At 48.7% G+C, this 20481-nt stretch overlaps 1 protein-coding gene across 10 annotated transcripts; it reads left to right on the top strand.

The window, feature by feature from the left end:
• The first annotated feature begins 427 nt into the window (after nt 1-427).
• Nucleotides 428-18887, top strand: TAFAZZIN (tafazzin, phospholipid-lysophospholipid transacylase). Of its 10 annotated transcripts, XR_013374710.1 has the most exons (13): nt 428-740; nt 908-1036; nt 2032-2077; nt 2309-2394; nt 11518-11604; nt 11952-12032; nt 12104-12145; nt 12306-12368; nt 12545-12597; nt 13023-13100; nt 15853-15977; nt 17269-17577; nt 18246-18887. XR_013374710.1 is itself a non-coding variant. In XM_077888241.1 (12 exons), exons 1-11 carry the CDS (start codon nt 632-634, stop codon nt 14123-14125), a joined length of 792 nt encoding a protein of 263 aa, XP_077744367.1. In that variant the 5' UTR covers nt 430-631; the 3' UTR covers nt 14126-14165; nt 15853-15972. The 10 variants fall into 10 exon arrangements, 8 of the variants coding, with proteins under 8 accessions (XP_077744361.1, XP_077744362.1, XP_077744363.1 ...); XR_013374711.1 differs by lacking the exon at nt 17269-17577; XM_077888241.1 differs by lacking the exons at nt 17269-17577; nt 18246-18887 and adding an exon at nt 14108-14165 and having other exon boundaries at nt 430-740; nt 15853-15972.
• Nucleotides 18888-20481: the final 1594 nt, after the last annotated feature.

Genomic DNA, 20481 nt, shown 5'->3' with positions numbered 1-20481 from the left:
ACATGTATACACGTACCGCACAAGCCTGTAATATTGCAACGGTGGCAACTGTGTGCGGACGGCAGGTAAAATCACACAATGTATCATAATATGCACGTAAAGTACACTGTGTAATATAAAATGCTACAAGACCGTAGGAAACGGTTAATTCCACGATGTGCACTTAGTCTCAACAACAAGGAAGGGGGCCGCGGGGTCCGGTAACGGCGCCGCCAGCCCGATGGCGGCGGGGACACTTCGGGGACGAACCGAGGGGCCGAAGGGGCGCGCGGCCGCCGGGCCGGGAGCGCGCGGGGGCGGGGGCGGGGCGGGAGCCCGGGGACCCGCCCCCGCTGCCGTCAAGCGGCCTGCGAGCATTTTGCGACAGGCCGTGGGCAGCCGGCCGCCGTCGCCGGCTCGGTTTGCGGCGGGGGCGCGGGGGCGCGGGGCCCCCGTGGCTGCGGCCGCCGCCCCTCTCGCGTCCCGCTGCGACCCCCGGGTCCGGAGCCCGGGGGCGGCTCGGCTGTGGCGACGGAGCGGGGCGGGCCCGGGGCGGCCTGACCTGCGAGGTGACCTTGGTCGAGTCCCCCCGTCGCGCGGGGCCGCGGCGGCCGCCTGGGCCGGAGCGGGGGCGCCGGGTCGGGCGGGGGCGATGCCCCTCCACGTGAAGTGGCCGTTCCCCGCGGTGCCGCCGTTCACCTGGACTCTGGCCAGCAGCGTCGTCATGGGCCTGGTGGGCACCTACAGCTGCTTCTGGACCAGTGAGTGGACCCGAAGCCGAGGCGGCATCGGTCACGGCTCCCCGCGCCCGGCCGGAGTTGGGGTTCCGGGCTGTGGGCGCGGGCAGGGGCTAGTCGGGCTGGGGAGCCCCGGGCCCCAGGGAGGATGAGGCCAAGACCCCTCCCCACGGTCCGGCTCTCCCCCCCAGAGTACATGAACCACCTCACCGTGCACAACAAGGAGGTGCTGTATGAGCTCATCGAGAACCGAGGCCCAGCCACGCCTCTCATCACCGTCTCCAATCACCAGTCCTGCATGGATGACCCTCATCTCTGGGGTACCTGGCACCAGGGTTCTGGGCACAGGGAGGCCTGGGGACAACCCGGGACGGGGCCAAAAGAGCAGAGCAAACGCACTCTTCACTGAGCTCTGGACCTATCCCTGGCACTCGTGCTTTGGGGGGGGGGGGCTGCCCCAACAATGAAAATATGATTTGGGACTTCTTCAGGATCCTCTCTCCGAAAATGATGTGGCGAGGGCCACAGACATTCAGAGGGAATGAGGAAGTGAGGAAACGACCGCAGGGCAGAGTCTGATGGCTGCTTCACCTTGAAGCAACCCTCCATTCTCTAAAGCGTTCAAAGTCCCACAAACTATTGGAACAAGTCTGGGAACCGTACGGTGGCCCATTAGGGAAGGTCTGGCTAGAGGCTGGGTGACCTTGTCCTGGCTCCAGGTTTGGTGCAGGCTGAGCTTGTACCCTCCAACCTACCTCACTTGGGAGTCTGTCGCCTGGGAGGTCCCGCTCTGCTGACTTCACAGGGAGCTAGGTGCTCGGCCCCAGTACCCCCGATGCCTGGGTAGAGAGATACCCAGGGCTTTTATTGATGAATTCAGAAGGTCACACTGTCCGACAGCTCGTGGGAAGCCAGTTGGGCAAATCGAAGCCTCACCCTGGCCACTGAGCAGAGAAGGGCCTGTAGAGTGCCACAGGCAGGTCCCATGAGGCCAGGAAGGAGCTTCTAGAGCCATTCAGTAACCTGGACTAGGATGGTGGCAGTAACACGGGAGGGGGAGAATAGGCAGTGGCAAAACGTGCCAGGGTGCTAGGCAGGCCAGATGTGGTGACTAACAAGGTATATGCAGAGGTGGAAGGGAGAGAGCATCAGAGACAACTTGGGGTCCAGCCCAAGAGTCTGGAAGATGCTACTTTGGGCCACAGGGAGATGGTAGTGCTGCCCTCCCTGTTCCTCATTCCCTGAAACTAGGTGACAGAAAAAGATGCTCCCTAGGGACAAGGCGTGTTGGAGCATGAAGCTGTTTCTTCTCTAGGGATCCTGAAACTCCGCCACATCTGGAACCTGAAGTTGATGCGTTGGTGAGGAGGAATGGGCCCCTGGCAGGCCTCACCCATTTCTGCCCAGATTTGCCCTCCTCCTGCTCTGCCCAGGAGGCGGCATCCAGCAGTACAGGCAGGGCATGGGGTGGGATCCCACAGGCCCTCCTGTGCCTTTCCACATTGCCGACGATGTCAGGCGTCATGTTGGGCGGCGGGCAGGGAATTAGGGTGCAGGGGAGGCAGGGATGACCGCATCTGTCCCTACTTCAGGACCCCCGCAGCTGCAGACATCTGCTTCACAAAAGAGCTACACTCCCGCTTCTTCAGCTTGGGCAAGTGTGTGCCCGTGTGCCGAGGTAAGCTGATCCTCCAAAAAGGGGCTCGTGGGCTAGTGAACGCAGGGAGGCACCCCTGAGGCCTTCTCTGGTTTACTTTGGAGTGAGGACTGGTGGCTAGTGCCTCTGGCTTAGCAGTACGGGGAGTGGAGGGACCCAGGTGGGACGTGGAACCTGGGAATGAAGGGAGCCAGAGGCCACTACCCCACTAGTGTGAGTCCCAGTTGCATGGCGTGGTTGCAGGGGCGGCACTGGTTGCTGGAAGAGTGAGGGGGGCCTGCAGGAGAGCACTCATTTCCTGGGACTGCCTGAGGCTTGTCAGGGAGGCATTGCCCACAGCTGAGAGACTCCCTGATGGCAGTGAGGTGTCATTGGTCTGCGATGGTGGTGGCATGTGCTGGAGGCTGCACAGTTTGGGGAACAAACAGGCTTGTGGAGTGAGGGTATGACATTGAGTGACTACTCGGCACTTCTCAAGTGCTTCAGGAGATAGGGAGCATTTTGATGCCCATTCTCCAGATAAAGGGGTTTGGAAGGATTAAGCTGCTGGCCCAGCGTCATGGGGTGACAGATGGCAGAGCGAGGGTTTGATTCCAGGTTGCTCTTTCCTCCGGGGAAGTACGACATTTTCTAGGCAGAGTATGAAACGCAAGGTGTTCTAGACACAGGAAGCGCATGCCAGGCGCTGAAGAGCTAAGCAGTAAAGGTAGAAAATGTAGGTTGCAGGCCCCATGTGAAAGTTCTGGAATAGTCACGTTAAGAATTTTGGACTCGATTGGCTCATCAGGGTAGTGATGTGCCTTCATCTGTGGTTCAGAGAGAGCACCCTGGCTGCAGCGTGGCTGGTGATGGGAGCGGAGCCCACGGGAGGCAGGAAGCCCAGCTGGGGTTGTCTCAGTAATTCTGGCAGCAGAGGGTTGTAGCTGGGCCGCTGGAGGCCGCTATGGAGAGAGAGCTGGACAAGGGGGCTGCTCCGGACGACGCAGAGCTGGTAGAACTTGTTCATAGATTGGGAATGGAGAGGGGTAAGGAAAAGATAGCTCGAAGATGCCACGAGGTGACATCTGATGACACTGAGCCGCTGGGAGGGTGGGATGAAGGCGAAGCAGTGTGAGGGTTGGGAGGGGAACTGAGTTCTGCTTTGCACATGTTTCATCCGAGGAGCCTATTGCTCGAGGAGGGAGCAGTCCCAGAGTCAGTGGGAGGTGCAGTTCTGGAACTCAAAGGAGCAGTCGGGGACGTATTAGGGACACAAGCACTAACAAAGTTGCAAAAGTAGAGATAAGATTGCTGAGAAGAGGGATCCCTGGGTGGCTCAGCGGTTCAGCATCTGCCTTTGGCCCAGGGCGTGATCCTGGAGTCCCGGGATCGAGTCCCACATCAGGCTCCCTGCATGGAGCCTGCTTCTCCCTCTGCCTGTGTCTCTGCCCCTCTCTCTCTCTCTCTCTCTCTCTGTTCTCTGTCTCTCATCAATGAATAAATACAATCTTAAAAAAAAGATTGCTGAGATGGAGAACAGATGGAGAGCAGGGGCCAAGACAGCCCCTCAGAGCGTGAATTGACAGACAGGCCACCAAGGCAGCAGGAAGCAATGGCCAGAGAGGAAGGAAGGAAAGCAAGCGGGGCCCCTTGACACTGTGGAAACCTCCACTGACCCCAGATAAGCCATTTCTGTCAAGTGACAGCTGCAGGAGCTGCCGGGACAGGACAGAGCAGAGATAGCAGGGATGTCCCCTCCTCTCAGCAGTTCAGTCGTGAGGAGGAGGAGGAGGTAACCAAAGGGTGTCACAGGGCAAGGGAGAGTTTCTTTTCTTTTTTAAAAAGATTTATTTATTTATTTACTCGTAAGAGACAGAGAGAGGCAGAGACACAGGCAGAGGGAGAAGCAGGCTCCCTGTGGGGAGCCCAATGCAGGACTCGAACCCAGGACCCTGGGATCACACTCTGAGCCAAAGGCAGACGCTCAGCCACTGAGCCACCCAGGTGTCCCCAAGGGAGAGTTTCTTATTTCTACTTGGTCAAAGTAAAATGTGAAGTGCAATAAAGTCACCTCAAAAAATAAGGAAGAGCTTTTAATGAAAAGCTGCAGAGCCCACCCCTCAAGATCCTCAGATCTACTCCTTAGAGACAACTAACTGCCTTGGATGCTTTCACTTCCTGCTACATTTGAAGGCTACTTCATTTCTCTGAAACAGAAGCAGAAGCTACAGTGTTGTGGCTAGTGACCATGGAATTGTTTATCACAGCCCACCTGACAGATGGAGACTCTGCTCGGGTACCCTGTTCCTGAGTCCCAGTACCTCCTTTCTGTAGCCTCATGCAGAGGCTTTCCAGGTCTGCTTTTTATTTTTAAGATTTGTTTATATTTTTTTAAAGATTTTGTTGGTTTATTCATGAGAGACACAGAGAGAGAGGCAGAGGCCTAGGTGGAGGGAGGAACAGGTTCCCCACAAGGAGCCTAATATGGCACTCGATCCCATGACCCCGGGATCATGACCTGAGCCAAAGGCAGACACTCAACCACTGAGCCACCCAGGTGCCCCTTAAGATTGATTGATTGATTGATAAGTTTCTTTTTTTTTAGTAATCTCTACACTCAGTGTGGAGCTTGGACTCATGACCCTGAGGTCAAGCGTCATATGCTCTTCTGATGAAAACACCCAAACACCCTCCATGTCAACTCCTTGTCTTGTTGTTTTTGATTTGCATCTAAGTTTTATTGTATAATTAGAAGGATAAAACAATTCTTTTTTAAAAAGATTTAATTATTTATTCATGAGACACAGAGGCAGAGACCCAGGCAGAGGGAGAAGCAGACTCCCCGCGGGGGGCCCAGTATGGGACTAGATCCCAGGACCCCGGGATCACACTCCAAGCCAAAGGCAGACGCTCAACCACTGAGCCACCCAGGCGTCCCCAGAAAACAAAATCTTAATTCTAAGCACCTTCAGTGACAGAAAGTGGGCAGGGACAACCTGTGAATGTGAATCCAACATATATGATGTGCAGCAGAGATCTAACAACATGTGTTAAAGCAAAGGAAGCATCTGGCATATTTGGCTTCTGTATTCCAAAATACTCCATTTCCCCCTCAAACATAGGCCTTACGATATGACATGAAGTATCAGAGGGACCTTGTACAAGTTACACAAGTGAGTAGAAGTAGCATTTGCAAAAGCTAAATATTCGTGTGCTGTTCCAAAATCATAGTAGTAGTAGTTTTTCCCTTTTATTTATTTAAGATTTCTTTTCTTCTTTTTTACTGAAGTATAGTTGGTACACACTGTTACAGTAGTCTCAGGCGTACGTGTAGTGATTGACGACTATACATTACGCCGTGCTCGCCACAAGTGTGGCTACCACCTGTCACCATACACCACTATTACAATCCCATTGACTATATTCCCTGTGCGGTACCTTCCACCCATGTGACTTATATTCACTCGGTAACTGGGAGCCTGTATGTCCCACTCTCCACCCATTTTGCCCATCCCTCCACCCCTGCTCCTCCAGCAGCCATCAGTTTGTTCTCTGTATTTGTGGGTCTATTTCTGCTTTTGGGTTATTCGTTTGTTTTGATTTTGATATTCCACATATAAGTGAAGTCATCTGGTATTTGTTTTTCTCTGACTTATTTCTCTTAGGATAATGTTATTGCAGATGGCAATATCTTTTGTCAGTTTTTAACAGTGGGGGAGAGGCAGAGTGGGAGAGAGAATCAGCCTGACATGGGTCTTGATCTCATAGCCCTGAGATCATGATCTGAGCTGAAACCAAGAGTTAGATGCTTAACCAACTGAGCACCCAGGGGCCCCTTATATATTTGTTTGTTTATTTATTTACTGACTTATTTTTTTTTAAGATATTATTTATTCATGAGAGACGCAGAAAAAGAGGCAGAGACACAGGCAGAGGGAGAAGCGGGCTCCATGTAAGGAACCTGATGTGGGACTCGATCCCAGGAATCCCGGATCACACCCTGAGCCAAAGGCAGACACTCAAGTGCTGAGCCACCCAGGCATCCCTATTTTTTTTTTAAGTACGCTCCATGCCCAGTGTGGGACTTGAACTCAAAACCCTGAGATCAAGAGTCTCATGCCCTACTGACTGAGCCAGCCAGGTACCCTAAGATCGCATTCTTTTTTATGGCTGAGTAATTTTCTGTGTGTGTGTGTGTGTGTGTACACGTGTATGTACACATCACGTTTATTCATCTATCAGTGGACACATAACATGGTTCCATGTCTTGGCTGTTGTAAAGCTGCAATAAATATAGGGGTGCACATATCTTTTTGAATTAGTGTTTTTTTTTCTTTTTTTTAAGATTTTATTTATTTATTCATGAGAGACACAGAGAGAGAGAGGCAGAGATACAGGCGGAGGGAGAAGCAGGCCCCATGCAGGGAGCCCGATGTGGGACTCAATCCCTGGACTCCAGGATCGCGCCCTGGGCCGAAGGCAGACGCCCAACTGCTGAGCCACCCAGGCGTCCCAGTGTTTTTGTTTTCTTTGGGTAAATACCCAGTAGTGGTATTGCTGATCATATGCCACTTTTATTTTTAATTTTTTGAGGAACCTCCGTACTGCTTTCCACAGTGGCCACACCAGTCTGCATTCCCACCAACAGTGCACAAGTGTTCTTTTAACTCCACATCCTCGCCAACTTTTGTTATTTCTTGTCTTTTTGATACTAGCCTTTCTGACAGGTGTGAAGTGGTATCTCATGGTGGTTTTGATTTGCCTTTCCCTGATGATCAGTGATGTTGAGCATCTTTTCATGTGTATATTAGCCATCTGTATGTCTTTGGAGAAATGTCTAAGTTTTTAAATTGGATTATTTGGATTTTTCGTGTTGAGTTATTTAAGTACTTTATAAAGTTTGGATTTTTGGAAATACCATTTGCAAATATCTTTTCTCATTCAGTAGGTTGCCTTTTCATTTTGTTCATGGTTTCCTTTGCTGTGCTGTGCAAAAGCTTTTTATTTTGATGTACTCCCAATACTTATTTTTTCTTTTGTTTCCCTTGCCTGAGGAGACATACATATAATAATGTTGCTAAGACCAATGTCAAAGAGACCACTGCTTGTGTTTTCTTCTAGAAGTTTTATGGTTTCAGGTCTTTAATCCATTTTGAGTTTATTTTTGTGTATGATGATATAAAATAGTCCAGTTTGATTCTTTTGTGTGTGGCTGTCCAGTTTTTCCCAGCACGGTTTGTTGAAGAGACTGTCTTTTCCCCATTGTATAGTCTTGCCTCCCTAGTTGTAGGTTAATTGGTCATATAAGCATGGGTTCATTTCTGGACTCTCTATTCTACTCCATTGGTCTGTGTGTCTGTTTTTGTGCTGGTACTATACTGCTTTGGGTCACACGGATGTTTTAACAACCCTAATTCTTCCAATCCATGAGCATGGAATATCTTTCCATTTGTTTGTCATCATTCATCATGATGAATTTCCTTCATCAGTGTTTTATAAGTACATGTCTTTCACCTTGGTTAAGCATATTCCTAGGTATTTTGTTTTTTTTTTTTTGGTATAACTGTAAATGGAATTGTTTTCTTAATTTCTCCTTCAGCTATTTCATTATTAATATATAGAAATGCAGTAGATTCTATATGTTAATTTTTTAAAGATTTTATTTATTTATTCATGAGAGACACAGAGTGAGAGAGAGAGGCAGGGACACAGGCAGAGGGAGAAGCAGGCTCCATGCAGGGAGCTCGATGTGGGACTCAATCCTGGGACTTTGGGATCATGCCCTGAGCCAAAGGCAGATGCCCAACCGCTGAGCCACCCAGGCATCCCTCCCTATATGTTAATTTTTTAATATTTTATTTATTTATTTGAGAGAGAGAGCAGAAGCAGGGGGGCAGGGCAGAGGGAGAGGGAGAAGCAGACTCTCTGCTGAGCAAGGAGCCTGATGTGGGGCTCCATCCCAGCACCCTGAGATCATGACCTGAGCTGAAGGCAGATGTTTAACCGACTAAGCCACCCAGGCACCCCATCTATATGTTAATTTTATAGCCTATAACTTTATTGAATTCATTTATTACTTTTTTAAAAAAAAGATTGTATTTATTCATGAGAGACAGAGGGAGGCAGAGACCCAGGCAGAGGGAGCAGCAGGCTCCATGCAGGAATCCCAATGCGGGACTCGATCCCGGGACTCCAGGATCACACCCTGAGCCAAATGCAGGTGCTCAACCACTGAACCAAAGACACAGATGCAGGACTGATGCAGTCCTGATGCAGGACTCGATCCCCAAACTACAAGATCATGCCCTGAGCTGAAGGTGACGCTCAACCGATGAGCCACCCAGGTGCCCCTACTTCTAATACTTTTTTGGTGGAGTCTTCAGAGTTTTCTTTTTTTTTTTAATTTTATTTATTTATTCATGAGAGGCACAGAGAGAGAGGCAGAGGCATCGGTCAAGGGAAAAGCAGGCTCCATGCAGGAAGCCCCATGCGGGACCCAATCCCGGGACTCCGGGATCACGCCCTGAGCCAAAGGCAGACGCTCAACTGCTGAGCCACCCAGGCGTCCCTCTTCAGTTTTCTACGCATAGTATCATGGCATCTGCAGTAGAGACAGCTTAATTCCTTCCTCACCAACATGGGTGCCTCTTACTTCTTTTTCTTGTTTGACTGTTGTGGCTGGGATTTCTAGTACTATGTTTTGTAAAAATGGCAAGAGTGGACATCCTTGTCTTATTCCTAATCTTAGAGGAAAATTTCTCGGTTTTTCACCATTGAGTATGATGTTAGCTGTGGGTTTGTCATATATGGCTTCTTTATATTGAGTTAAGTTCCCCCTGAACCCACTTTGTTGAGAGTTTTTATCACGAACAGATATTGAATTTTTTCAAATGCTTTTTCTGGATCTATTGAGATGACCGTATGATTGTTATCCGTCATTTTGTTAACGGGGTGTATTGCATCGATTGATTTGCAGATATTGAACCATCCTTGAGTCCCTGGAATAAATCCCACTCAGTCGTGGTGAATGATCCTTTTAGTTGAATTCAGTTAGCTAATATTTTGTTGAGGGTTTTTGCATCTATGTTCATCAGGGATATTGGCCTGTAGTTCTCTTTTTTGTAACGTATTTGGGTTTTTATTTATTTTTTTTATTTTTTTATTTTTATTTTTTTTCGTATTTGGTTTTGGTATCAGGATAATGCTGGCCTTGCAGAATGTATTTGGAAGCTTTCCTTCCTATTCTGTTTTTTGAAACAGTTTGAGAAGAGTAGGTACTAACTCTTCATTAAATGTTTGACAGACTTCACCTGTGAATCCTTCTGGTCCTGGACTTTTGTTTGTTGAGAGTGTTGTGATTCTCAATTCAAATAATCATTTACTAGTAGGCAGCCTGTTCAGCTTTTCTATTTCTTCCTGATTCTGTTTGGCACATGTATCCATTTCTTTTAGGTTGTCTGATTTGTTGGCATAACGTTTTTCATATTACTCTTTTATAATCCTTTGTGTACCTGTGATCTCAGTTGTCATTTCTCCTCTTTCGTTTCTGATTTTATTTGGATCCTCTCTTCTTTTTTCTTGATGAGTTTAGCTAGAGGTTTATCAATTTTGTTTATCTTTTCGGGACACCTGGGTGGCTCAGCAGTTGAGTGCCTGCCTTCGCTCAGGGCATGATCCTGGGATCTGGGATTGAGTCCTACGTTGGGCTCCTTGAGTGAAGCCTGCCTCTCCCTCTGCCTGTGTCTCTACCTCCCTCTCTCTCTCTCTATCTCTCTCTGTCTCTCATGAATAAAAAAAATAAAATCTTTTAAAAAATTTGTCTTTTCAAAGAACCAGCTCTTGGTTTCATTGATTTTTTTATTTTTAGTCTATTTCATTTATTTCCACTCTGATTTTTTTTTTCCACTCTGATCTTTATTGTTTCCTTCTTTCTACTAACTTTGGGCTTTGCTCTTCTTTTTCTAGTTCTTTAGGTATGAGGTTAGATTGCTTATTTGAGATCTTTCATGTTTCTTGAGGTAGGTCTGTATCGTTATAAATTGCCTTCTTAGAACTGCTTTTGCTGCGTCCCAAAGATTTAGGAGCATTGTAGTTTAGTATAATTTTGATTTCAAGCTGGATGGCTTAGTTACACCAGTAGGGTATAGTAGAGAAGGAGATAACACCTCTGAAGCTCACCTCCTGCCAGGTAATGCTATCCCAAGTAGGGAAGGCACTGCTCCCATGATGCCCTGAGGAACTGTGGTGAGGGATTGCTCTTCAACTCCAGCCCCCAAGGGAGCTGCTGGGCCAGGTCCCCATTGGGTTATGTTGGGTTGAGACTCTGGATGCCTCACTAGCACCTTCTAAACACTCAGCCTTGCAGAAAACAGGTTAAAAGTCCATTTCTTGGTGCACTGACCTGAGATAGTCCCAATGTCTGTCTCCTCGTCTTTTTTTAAAGATTTTATTTATTTATTCGTGAGAGAGACCAAGAGAGGCAGAGAGAGGCAGAGACACAGGTAGAGGGAGAAGCAGGCTCCATGCAGGGAGCCTGACGCGGGACTCAATCCCGGGTCTCCAGGATCACACCCTGGGCCGAAGGCGCGCTAAACTGCTGAGCCGCCTGGGCTGCCCTGTCTACTTGTCTTTATGCCATGTCTCTCCCTACTCGATAAGTCTGTCCGTCACTGTCCACTATATGGACAAGGTTGGGGAGATTGTTACTGCGTGTGGTCACAGATTGTCTCCACAGGACTCCCAGTTGAAAGCCAGCACGTAGCATTAGGCATCTGTATCTGTGTTGTTGCTAACTGCCAGGCCACCTGGGTCCAGTGTCATGGTCTCCAGGTGTCTCCAAGGTGAGTGTCGTTAGCCTCGGGGGCAGCTGAATCCCCCTGTTTTCAGCCCAACAAGTTTGAGTCTTTCCCAACTCTTAGTGACACCATGTGTTGCATCGAATGTTCTCCCTTTCCCAAGAGTCCTCGATAAGCAAGTGTCTGGTTTCAGGGGCGAAGCGGTCAGCAGGAGGGAGGGATGGTGAGGCTGAGGGCTCAGGCGGGGCTGGGAGGCCCGTGAGGCTGGGCTGTGGGGACTGGCCTCACTGAGACCTCAGGAAAGGGTGGCTGTCCGGGATCTGGGGCCCAAGGGGGCCTGGAGATCACGAACAGATGTGCTTTGCTCCAGCAGCTCGGGGCCAGGGGCAGCAGATGGTAGGCTCGCGCCAGGCCGGGGCGTCCCACCGAGAGAAGGCTCCGGGAGCTGGAGAGGGCGGTAGGGCATGGCGCAGGTGTCGCGGCTCAGCGGGGGAGGCTGTGTGGTGGCACCAGCGGGCGCAGGGCGGGCTGGAGGCTGGTGGACATTGGAATCGCCGGTTCGGCATCTGAGTTGGAGGCAGTGTCACCGCCGTGCAGGTGACAGGCACTTAGAGGTCGTCCTTGAACGAGGACAGCAGGGGCCACGGTGCGAGCAGGCTGAGTCCCCAGAGACGGCGGTTGGAGGGTGTCCATGTGGACAGTGCAGCGGGGGCTGAGGAGGCCCTGGAGCGGCTGCTTCATCCCCAGGGGAAGCAGGGAGCCCTGGGAGAGCGGAGACCGACGGCGCAGGCCTTTTCTCGGCAGGAGACGGCGTCTACCAGAAGGGAATGGACTTCATTCTGGACAAGCTCAACCACGGGGACTGGGTGCACATCTTCCCCGAAGGTCAGTGGGGTTGGCGAGGTTGGACACGCCCCCAGCCCCCCAGGCCTCACCTCTGGCCTCTCTCTCCACAGGGAAAGTGAACATGAGCTCCGAGTTCCTCCGCTTCAAGTGGGGTAGGTGCTGCTGCCCGCCGGCCGGGGCGGGGGTGGCGGGGCTCGCGGAGGAGCTGGGCCACGGGAGTTGGTGTTGCTTGGAAGTGGGCGGGGGTGGCTTCGCTGTAGGCTGGCACCGAAGCTTCGCTCGTGCCAACGTTTCTGTCTCTCCCCGGGGCAGGAATTGGACGCCTCATTGCTGAGTGTCATCTCAACCCTGTCATCCTGCCGCTGTGGCACGTCGGTGAGCCTCCCTCTGGGGCCCAGTCGGCAGCCTGGGGATGGGGGTGGGAGAGATGGGGTGGTGGGGCCCTGGGGTTGGGGCTGGGGCCCTGGGGTGGGGGCTGGGGCTTCATCTGTTCCCAGACTGCCCTGCTCCACCCCATGCCCACTTCCTGGCCTCTGTCCATTGTGCTGCAGGAATGAACGATGTCCTTCCTAACAGCCCGCCCTACTTCCCCCGCTTTGGACAGGTGGGTAGGGGCTGCTGACCTTCACCCATCTGTCTTGTCTGCCATCTGCCTCATGTGTCCCACTCGGCACCACTGAAGCCAGATTCAGGAGGAGCTGAGCTTAAAACTGCAGCAGGGGGACCCGAGTGGGACAGAGGGGGGGTCCTTCCTGGCACCAAGGCTGGTAGAAGGAAAGCAAAAGAAATCCAGCTGGGTGGGGGTGAGGTGAGCCCCGGGCTTTGGACAGGACAGGCCATCTGGAGCGTGGACTGCAGGACTGAATGTCACCGAGCCTGACCACCTCGGTTTAAAGAGGGAGCGTGGTCATGAGGGAGCATGTAGCAAGTTAGGGGCAGGGCTTGGCTTCTGGCTCTCTGGGGCGGTGCGGCCGTGGCGGTGGCCACTGTCCCTGTTGCTGTCACCCGCTGTGGCCGCTCTCCCTACAGAAGATCACTGTGCTGATCGGGAGGCCCTTCAGTGCCCTGCCTGTGCTCGAACGGCTGCGGGCAGAGAACAAGTCCGCTGTGAGTTGTCTTTCTCCCCGCCCTCCCCCTCCCCGGCTGCCCTGTAGCTGTCTTAGCCTCCCCGGGCCCTTGGGCGAAGGTCCCCGAGGGCTGCAGGCCAGCCCCAGTCCTTCCCCTCAGGTGGAGATGCGCAAAGCTCTGACCGACTTCATTCAGGAAGAATTCCAGCGCCTGAAGGTCCAGGCGGAGCAGCTCCACAACCACCTGCAGCCCGGGAGCTAGGCGCCGCCCGGCCCAGACCTGCCCTCGCTGCCTCCTGCAGGGCCGCTGGCCCCCAGCCCGGGGGGAGGCAGCTCCCACCCAGGCCCCAGCCGCCTGCTCTCGGGGCTGCCTTCGGGTTCTTGCCCCACACAGAGCTGAACTGGGGGAACGCGCTGATGTTTTGAGATCAGATACGTGTTTTTAGACAGATTTATGCTTAACCCTTGATGGGTAGCGTGTCCTCGTTGGTGAGCATTCCTTCTGCTTTGAGCTGCTTCAGTTGAAGGAAGTGCTCCTCCCACTTGGCCACGAAAAGAGGAGGAAATTTTGGCGGGGGCCTGCCTCCTCCTTGCCTTCAGGTGTTCTCCGCCAGGGCTGGCATCGGGATGGAGGGTACTTGAAGGGGGGTGGGCGGCCAGGCCAAAACTTTGGGTAAGGGGCCCAGGAGGCCCTTAGCCCGGCGTCCACCCACCGGCCCCGATCTGGGAGCCGTCCAGCACCTCCTCAGGGATGGCCGCAGCCACGTCTTCCTTCTGCCCACACTTCCCGCAGATGTGGGGTCCTCGGGCAGGGCCCAACCCTGGGCTGCAAGCAGAAGAGCAGCCTTTTGCCAGGAGTGGAAGCCAGCTGAACGGAGCCTGCAGCAAGGGCCTGACACCCAGCCACTTGCCCATGTGCCAGGGCCCACCAACTGCTCTGTCTTGTCCAGCTCCCTGGCATCACAGGAGTCCCCCCTGGGCCTGGGTTTTTGTATTTTGTAACCAATAAAGCATCTGTGTCGTGTTTTACCTTTGGCCTCTTCACAGGGTGGGCATGGGAGGTGACCTGCTGGACACCCTTAGAGCAACAAGAGCACCTGAGCAGGTGGGCGTCAAGCTCTCCACGTGCACCAGTCACTTAAAACTTCAGTCGTTATCGGGGCGCTGCGGGGCTCGGCTGGTTAAATGTCTAACTCTCGATCTCAGTTCAGGTCTTGATCTCAGGGTTGGGAGTTCAAGCCCTGTGTTGAGTAGGCCCAGTGTGGAGCCTACTTAAAAAAAAAGAAAAAAAAGAAAAAAAAACTTCACTCATTATCTGTAATCCCTATAACAACCTTGCAAAAGTGGGGGTTAATCTTACTTTGCAAAGGAGGCTGAGTAGAGCTAATGGACTCGTTTCAAAACCCAAATCTGGTAAGGTAGGGAGAAGCAAATACAATTCAATCCTCTCCAGGCCAGTTCCCAGGACGGAGGAGTTCTCCGAAGGGCCCAGCCAGCCACCATGAACACGTGCTGTGGTGGGAGGGGAGAGCGGCGACACCTTGATTGAGCTTGAGACCCTTGGTAGGAGCAAAGGCCGTGGTGGTGGTGCTCCTAGTAGAAGCAAAAGCAAATCCTCTAGAGAAAAGTGAGTCCAGTTTGGGTCTCCAGTTCATCCACAAGTTAACATCAACCCACAAGACTTCACAAAGATCACCGAACGTATGGAAGTGTCTGCAGAAACGATAGTTTGAAACCTGTAGGAACTTCTGAAATGGACAGAGATGGATCATGGAGAATAATAGAAATGTGGAAAGAAAGAAAAGCTGGAGCCACAGGAGTAAGCCAGCAAGAAGGGAAGACTCGAAGACGATCAGGGCTGTAACTGCAAATCTGCAATTATTTCAAAATATAACGTCTTTAAAAAATATATATAAAATATATAAATATAAAATATATATAAAATATATAAAGTATAAATATAAAAAATATATGTATATATATTACGTCTTTAAAAATCACCAGAAGGGGAAAAAAATCACTTGGGGGCAGGGAGACAGGCTGTCGGCCAATTTGCATTCGCAGCTCCAAATGTGGCATCACTTTTTTCCCACATATAGTCATTTGAACAACTACAGATATTTACTGTCCAGATGCTCCTGCAATTTGATTATTTCACATAGACTATTTTTTTAGAGTAGTTTTATGTTCACAGTGAAATTTGGCTGGTCCTGGGATTGTGAAATTTATAAATACCACTCACCATATTAAAGAAGAAAAAGAGAAAGCATAAAGGAGAAAGAAAATCCATGTGGTTATTTCAATAGATACAGAAGATGCACTTGATAAAATATTCATAATTTTAAAATTTTTTAACTATAAGCAGAAGGGAGCTTTTTAAAAAATATTTAATGTATTTGTTCATGAGAGACAGGCTCCCTGCAGGGAGCCCCATTTGGGACTCAATCCCAGGACCCCGGGATCACGCCCTGAGCCAAAGATGCTCAACCACTGAGCCACCCAGGTGCCCCTGGGAGGGAACTTAAAAAAAAAAAAAGATTTATTTTAGAGAGATGGGGAGGAGCAGAGGGAGACGGAAAGGGAGAACCTTAAGCAGACTCTTTTCCCAGCACGGAACTAGATGTAGGACTCGATCTCACAACCCTGAGATCATGATGTGAGCCAAAATCCAGAGTCTGCTGCTTAACCGACTGAGCCACCCAGGTGCCTCAAATGGAACTTTCTTAATCTGAAAAAGTCTATCTATAAAAAACCCTTTTTTTAAAAAGATTTTATTTTTTTATTTGACACAGAGATCACAAGGCAGGGGGAAGAGCAGAGGGAGAAGCAGACTCCCTGCCGAGGAGAGAACCTGATGCGGAACTTGATCCCAGGACCCTGGGCCAAAGGCAGATGCTTAACTGACTGAGCCACTCAGGTGCCCCCCAAAAACCTTTCTTAATCTGCTGTAAACTATAAAAAACTAGAGTAAATATTATTTTTTGAGTTTGAAATTTTAGAAACATTCCCTTCAAAATTTGGAACAAAATGAGGATGCCAACACTGTGCTGGTGGTACCAGACGAGTAAGACAAGGAAAGGAAATCAAAGTATAATGATTGTAAGGAAAGAAAGAAAACATTCATTGTATGCTGATTATAGGATTGTCTACATAGAAAACCCAAAAGAATTTACAATTTTTTTGAAATAAGGGCTTAGGAAGTTTCCCAGCTATAAGATCAATATGTACAATATTGATTGTATTTCTTTTTTTTTTTAAGATTTTATTTATTCATGAGAGACACACAGAGAGAGAGAGAGAGAGAGAGAGGCAGAGATACAGGCAGAGGGAGAAGCAGGCTCCATGCAGGGAGCCCGACGTGGGACTTGATCCCAGGTCCCCAGGATCATGCCCTGGGCCCAAGGCAGGCACCAAACCACTGAGCCACCCAGGCTGCCCTCGATTGTATTTCTATACACACACTAGCAATAAAGAATTAAATCATATAATTGAAAATAAGACACTATTTACAAAAGCTACAAAGTACCTAGGAATCAATCTAACAAAATATGTGAAAGACCCATATAAGGAAAATCTTTTTTTAAGATTTAATTTTTTTATTTTTTAAAGATTTTTAAAAAAGATTTTATTTATTTATTCATGAGAGACAGAGAGAGAGAGAGAGAGAGAGAGAGAGACACAGGCAGAGGGAGAAGCAGGCTCCACTCAGGGAGCCTGATATGGGACTTGATCCCGGGACCCTAGGATCAGGCCCTGGGCTGAATGAAGGCAGACACCCAACCGCTGAGCCCCCCAGGCATCCCGGATGTGGAGCCCACTTAAAGAGAATGGGTAAAATGTAAATGTATTGTGGATATTTTACAGGAAAATTTTATCATATGGTTTCACTCCTATGTGGAATATAAGAAATAGTGAAAGTGTCTCTAAGGGAAAGGAAGGGAACTGAGTGGGAAAAATTAGAGAGGGAGACAAACCATGAGGGACTCCTGACTCTGGGAAACAAAGGTTGCGGGAGCGGAGGTGGGCGGGGGGTGGGGGGAGATGGGGTAACTGGGGGATGGGCACTGAGGGGGGACACTGGATGAGATGAGCACTGGGTGTTATATATTGGCAAATTGATTTTAAATAAAATATTAAATAAAAATTGGCTAAGATGGAAAATTGTGTATACCACAACTTTATCTTATTTATTTTTTTATTTTTTGAAGATCTTATTTATTTATTCATGAGAGACACACAGAGAGAGGAGCAGAGACACGGGCAGAGGGAGAAGCAGACTCCCTGCGGGGAGCCCGACGTGGGACTCGATCCCAGGACCCTGGGATCACGCCCTGAGTGGAAGACAGACACTTAACCAACTGGAGGCACGCTGGTGCCCCTACTTTACCACAATTTTAAATACTCAAGATTTTAGAAATCATCTAATGAATCTGACAAGTTGATTCTAAAATTTATATGGAAGCAAAGTAGCCCAAGAAGAGCCTGTTGAAAAAGAACAAGTAGGAGAACTTTACCAGGTATCAAAGTTTACTATGGGGGATCCCCGGGTGGCTTAGTGGTTTGGTGCCTGCCTTCGGCCCAGGGCGTGATCCTGGGGTCTCAGGATCGAATCCCACATCGGGCTCCCTGCATGGAGCCTGCTTCTCCCTCTGCCTGGGTCTCTGCCTCTCTCTCTCTCTGTGCCTCTCATGAATAAATAAATAAAATCTATAAAATAAAAAGAAATATGTTATCAAAGTTGCATAATTTCATTTGGCACTGCCAGCAGGTTAAAGTCTCAAATTAAGTCCTTAACATAATACTCATTTTTATTTTTTATTTAATTTATTTTATTTTTATTTTTTTAAAGATATTATTTATTCATTCATGAGAGACAGAGAGAGAGAGAGGCCGAGACACAGGCAGAGGGAGAAACAGGCTCCATGCAAGGAGCCTGATGTGGGACTGGATCCCGGGAATCCTGGATCGAATCCTCACGCCCTGAGGCAAAGGCAGGCGTTCAACCACTGAGCCACTTAGGCGCCCCTATTTTTTATTTTTTTAATACTCATTTTTAGTCAATGAAAAGTTAAAAAGTTCTCAAACCTTCTTTATCCTCTTGAATTTACCCTTCTTTTTTTTTAAAGAAAGATTTATTTATTTATTTATTTATTTATTTATTTATTTATTTATTTATTCATTATAGACACAGAGATTGAGAGAGAGGCAGAGACACAGGAGGACGGTGCACCGGGAACCCGACGCGGGACTTGATCCCGGGACTCCAGGACTGCGCCCTGGGCCAAAGGCAGGTGCTAAACCGCTGAGCCACCCAGGGATCCCCAAATTTACCCTTCTAAATGATCCTCAGACTGCAATTCCTAGTTTGCAAATAAAAGAATGCACTATGCATCATACTTCAAGGAAAGATGTCGAACTAACCTGCTTCTGGATCTTTTCCTTGCTCCTTTCAACCTCCTTTATAATTTCCGCTACTATGCATACCAACGAGGTGAGACCCACAAGAAACAGCAAATACACTATCTCAGGTAATTTAATTATTGTACCATTTATGGTGTTGGGCTTTCTTACTAATACACGAATAAATTTAATCATTTCAAAGGCATTCTGTTGGTTTAGAAGTTGATCCCCAGGAGTGCAGTATTTCAGCTACTGTTATTTCTCTTATCCCCTGTAGTGTATGCAGCTCAGATACTTTGTGTTACTGTTTTTGTATCAAATCTTTTGCCCAGGATGCAATCACTGTCAGATCACTGTTCTTTTCTTTCTTTTTGTGATTGAAAAGCCTATACTGCAATTTGAAATAAATGTTTGCTTTTCTTAGTAAGTGTAAATGGTTGGTTTTTTTTTAAGTTATGAGTCTTTGGTCTAGAAAAAACAATACAGGGTTGTCAAATGGCCTTCTAGGTAAAGTAGCCTTGTCTATAATTAACACTTAGTCGTAGAATGAAAAGTACTTAAGAGTGATTGGGCTAAAGTTTATGACTGATTATATGAACATGTTAATGCCTCTTTTTTTTTAATTTTTATTTATTTATGATAGTCACACACAGAGAGAGCGAGAGAGGCAGAGACATAGGCAGAGGGAGAAGCAGGCTCCATACACCGGGAGCCTGACGTGGGATTCGATCCCGGGTCTCCAGGATCGCGCCCTGGGCCAAAGGCAGGCGCTAAACCGCTGCGCCACCCAGGGATCCCTTAATGCCTCTTTTTTGAGTTACCTATAAATATACACTTTGCCAAGTATCATTTTGTCAGCCCCTATATATAAATCCAAGTACCTCACCTAAATAATTGAATTTTATTTTTCTTGCTGTCTTTCTTTCTTAGAAGTATAGAATATGCTATACTTAGAGAACAGAAATGCCCCAAGTTCAAATAGATGGTTTATGAACCAGAGTATATATGGAAGACTCTGTGCTGACGTTGCTTTTTGAGTGTCTGCAGCTTCTTTGGTTTAGATTGAAGCACTACCCTGAGCCTGTCCCTTCTTGGCCTTCCATCATTTGTTCTCTGCTTTCCTTTTGATTCATTGGGCATGCCAGAGAAATAGTCTGATTTACTCACATAATGCCAGTTTTTAGAATTGCTTGGTGAGGTGTGGGTAATTTATTTTGTGTGTGTTGTTGTGGCAAATTTGGGCCAGAAATTCAAAATTAGAAGTCCATGTCTCGGTTGAATATTTCTCCCTGAAAGAGAAATGGATTTCAAATTCTTACATGTTTAATTCTTCTTGAAATTCGTGAGTTTTGTATTTTATAATTATTCTACATTTTTTAAACTGTCAGGATAAACTACTCTTAGTTTCTTCTATTTTTTAGATTCTATTTCTTCATGAGACACACACACAGAGAGAGAGAGAGGCAGAGACACAGGCAGAGGGAGAAACAGGCTCCACGTAGGGAGCCTGATGTGGGACTTGATCCTGGGATTCCAGGATCATTATCAAACTTTCTTCTCTCTATATTTTTATTATGAAAAATGTCAAACATACAGCGTATTAGTTTATTAGGGCTGCTATAACAGATTCCCACAAAACTACAGGCTTTTTTTTAAAAAAATATTTATTTGAGAGAGAGAGAGAGAGAGAGAGAGAGAGAGAGAGAAAGCACACAAGCAGGTGGTGCGGCAGGCAGAGGGAGAAGGAGAAGCAGGCTCCCCTCAGTGGAGTAGGAAGCCTGATGCGGGCTCGATCCCAGGACCCTGGGATCATGACCTGGGCCAAAGGCAGATGCTAACCGACTGAGCCACCCAGGCACGCCCCACAAATCAGCAGGCTTAAAACAACAGAAATCTCTTCTCTCAGTTCTGGAGGCTAGAAGTCCAAAATCAAGGTACAGGCATGTGCCCACTCTCTCTGAATGAAAGCCCCTAGGAAGGAATGTTTCCTGCCTCTTCGGCTTCTGGCGGGTCCTGGGGTT

This window comes from Canis aureus, chromosome X (genome assembly GCF_053574225.1).
Source record: "Canis aureus isolate CA01 chromosome X, VMU_Caureus_v.1.0, whole genome shotgun sequence".
NCBI lineage: Eukaryota > Metazoa > Chordata > Mammalia > Carnivora > Canidae > Canis > Canis aureus.
The sequence above is the reverse complement of the archived record's forward strand: the minus strand, read 5'-3'. Positions and strand labels throughout refer to the sequence as shown.

Excerpts from the sequence above, each read along its gene's own strand:
- TAFAZZIN (XM_077888235.1), top strand. The coding sequence starts at position 632 with ATGCCCCTCCACGTGAAGTGGCCGTTCCCCGCGGTGCCGCCGTTCACC. Across the intron at positions 12,146-12,305 it reads GTTCCTCCGCTTCAAGTGGG|GAATTGGACGCCTCATTGCT; the intron begins GTAGGTGCTGCT and ends TCCCCGGGGCAG. Across the intron at positions 12,369-12,544 it reads CCTGCCGCTGTGGCACGTCG|GAATGAACGATGTCCTTCCT; the intron begins GTGAGCCTCCCT and ends ATTGTGCTGCAG.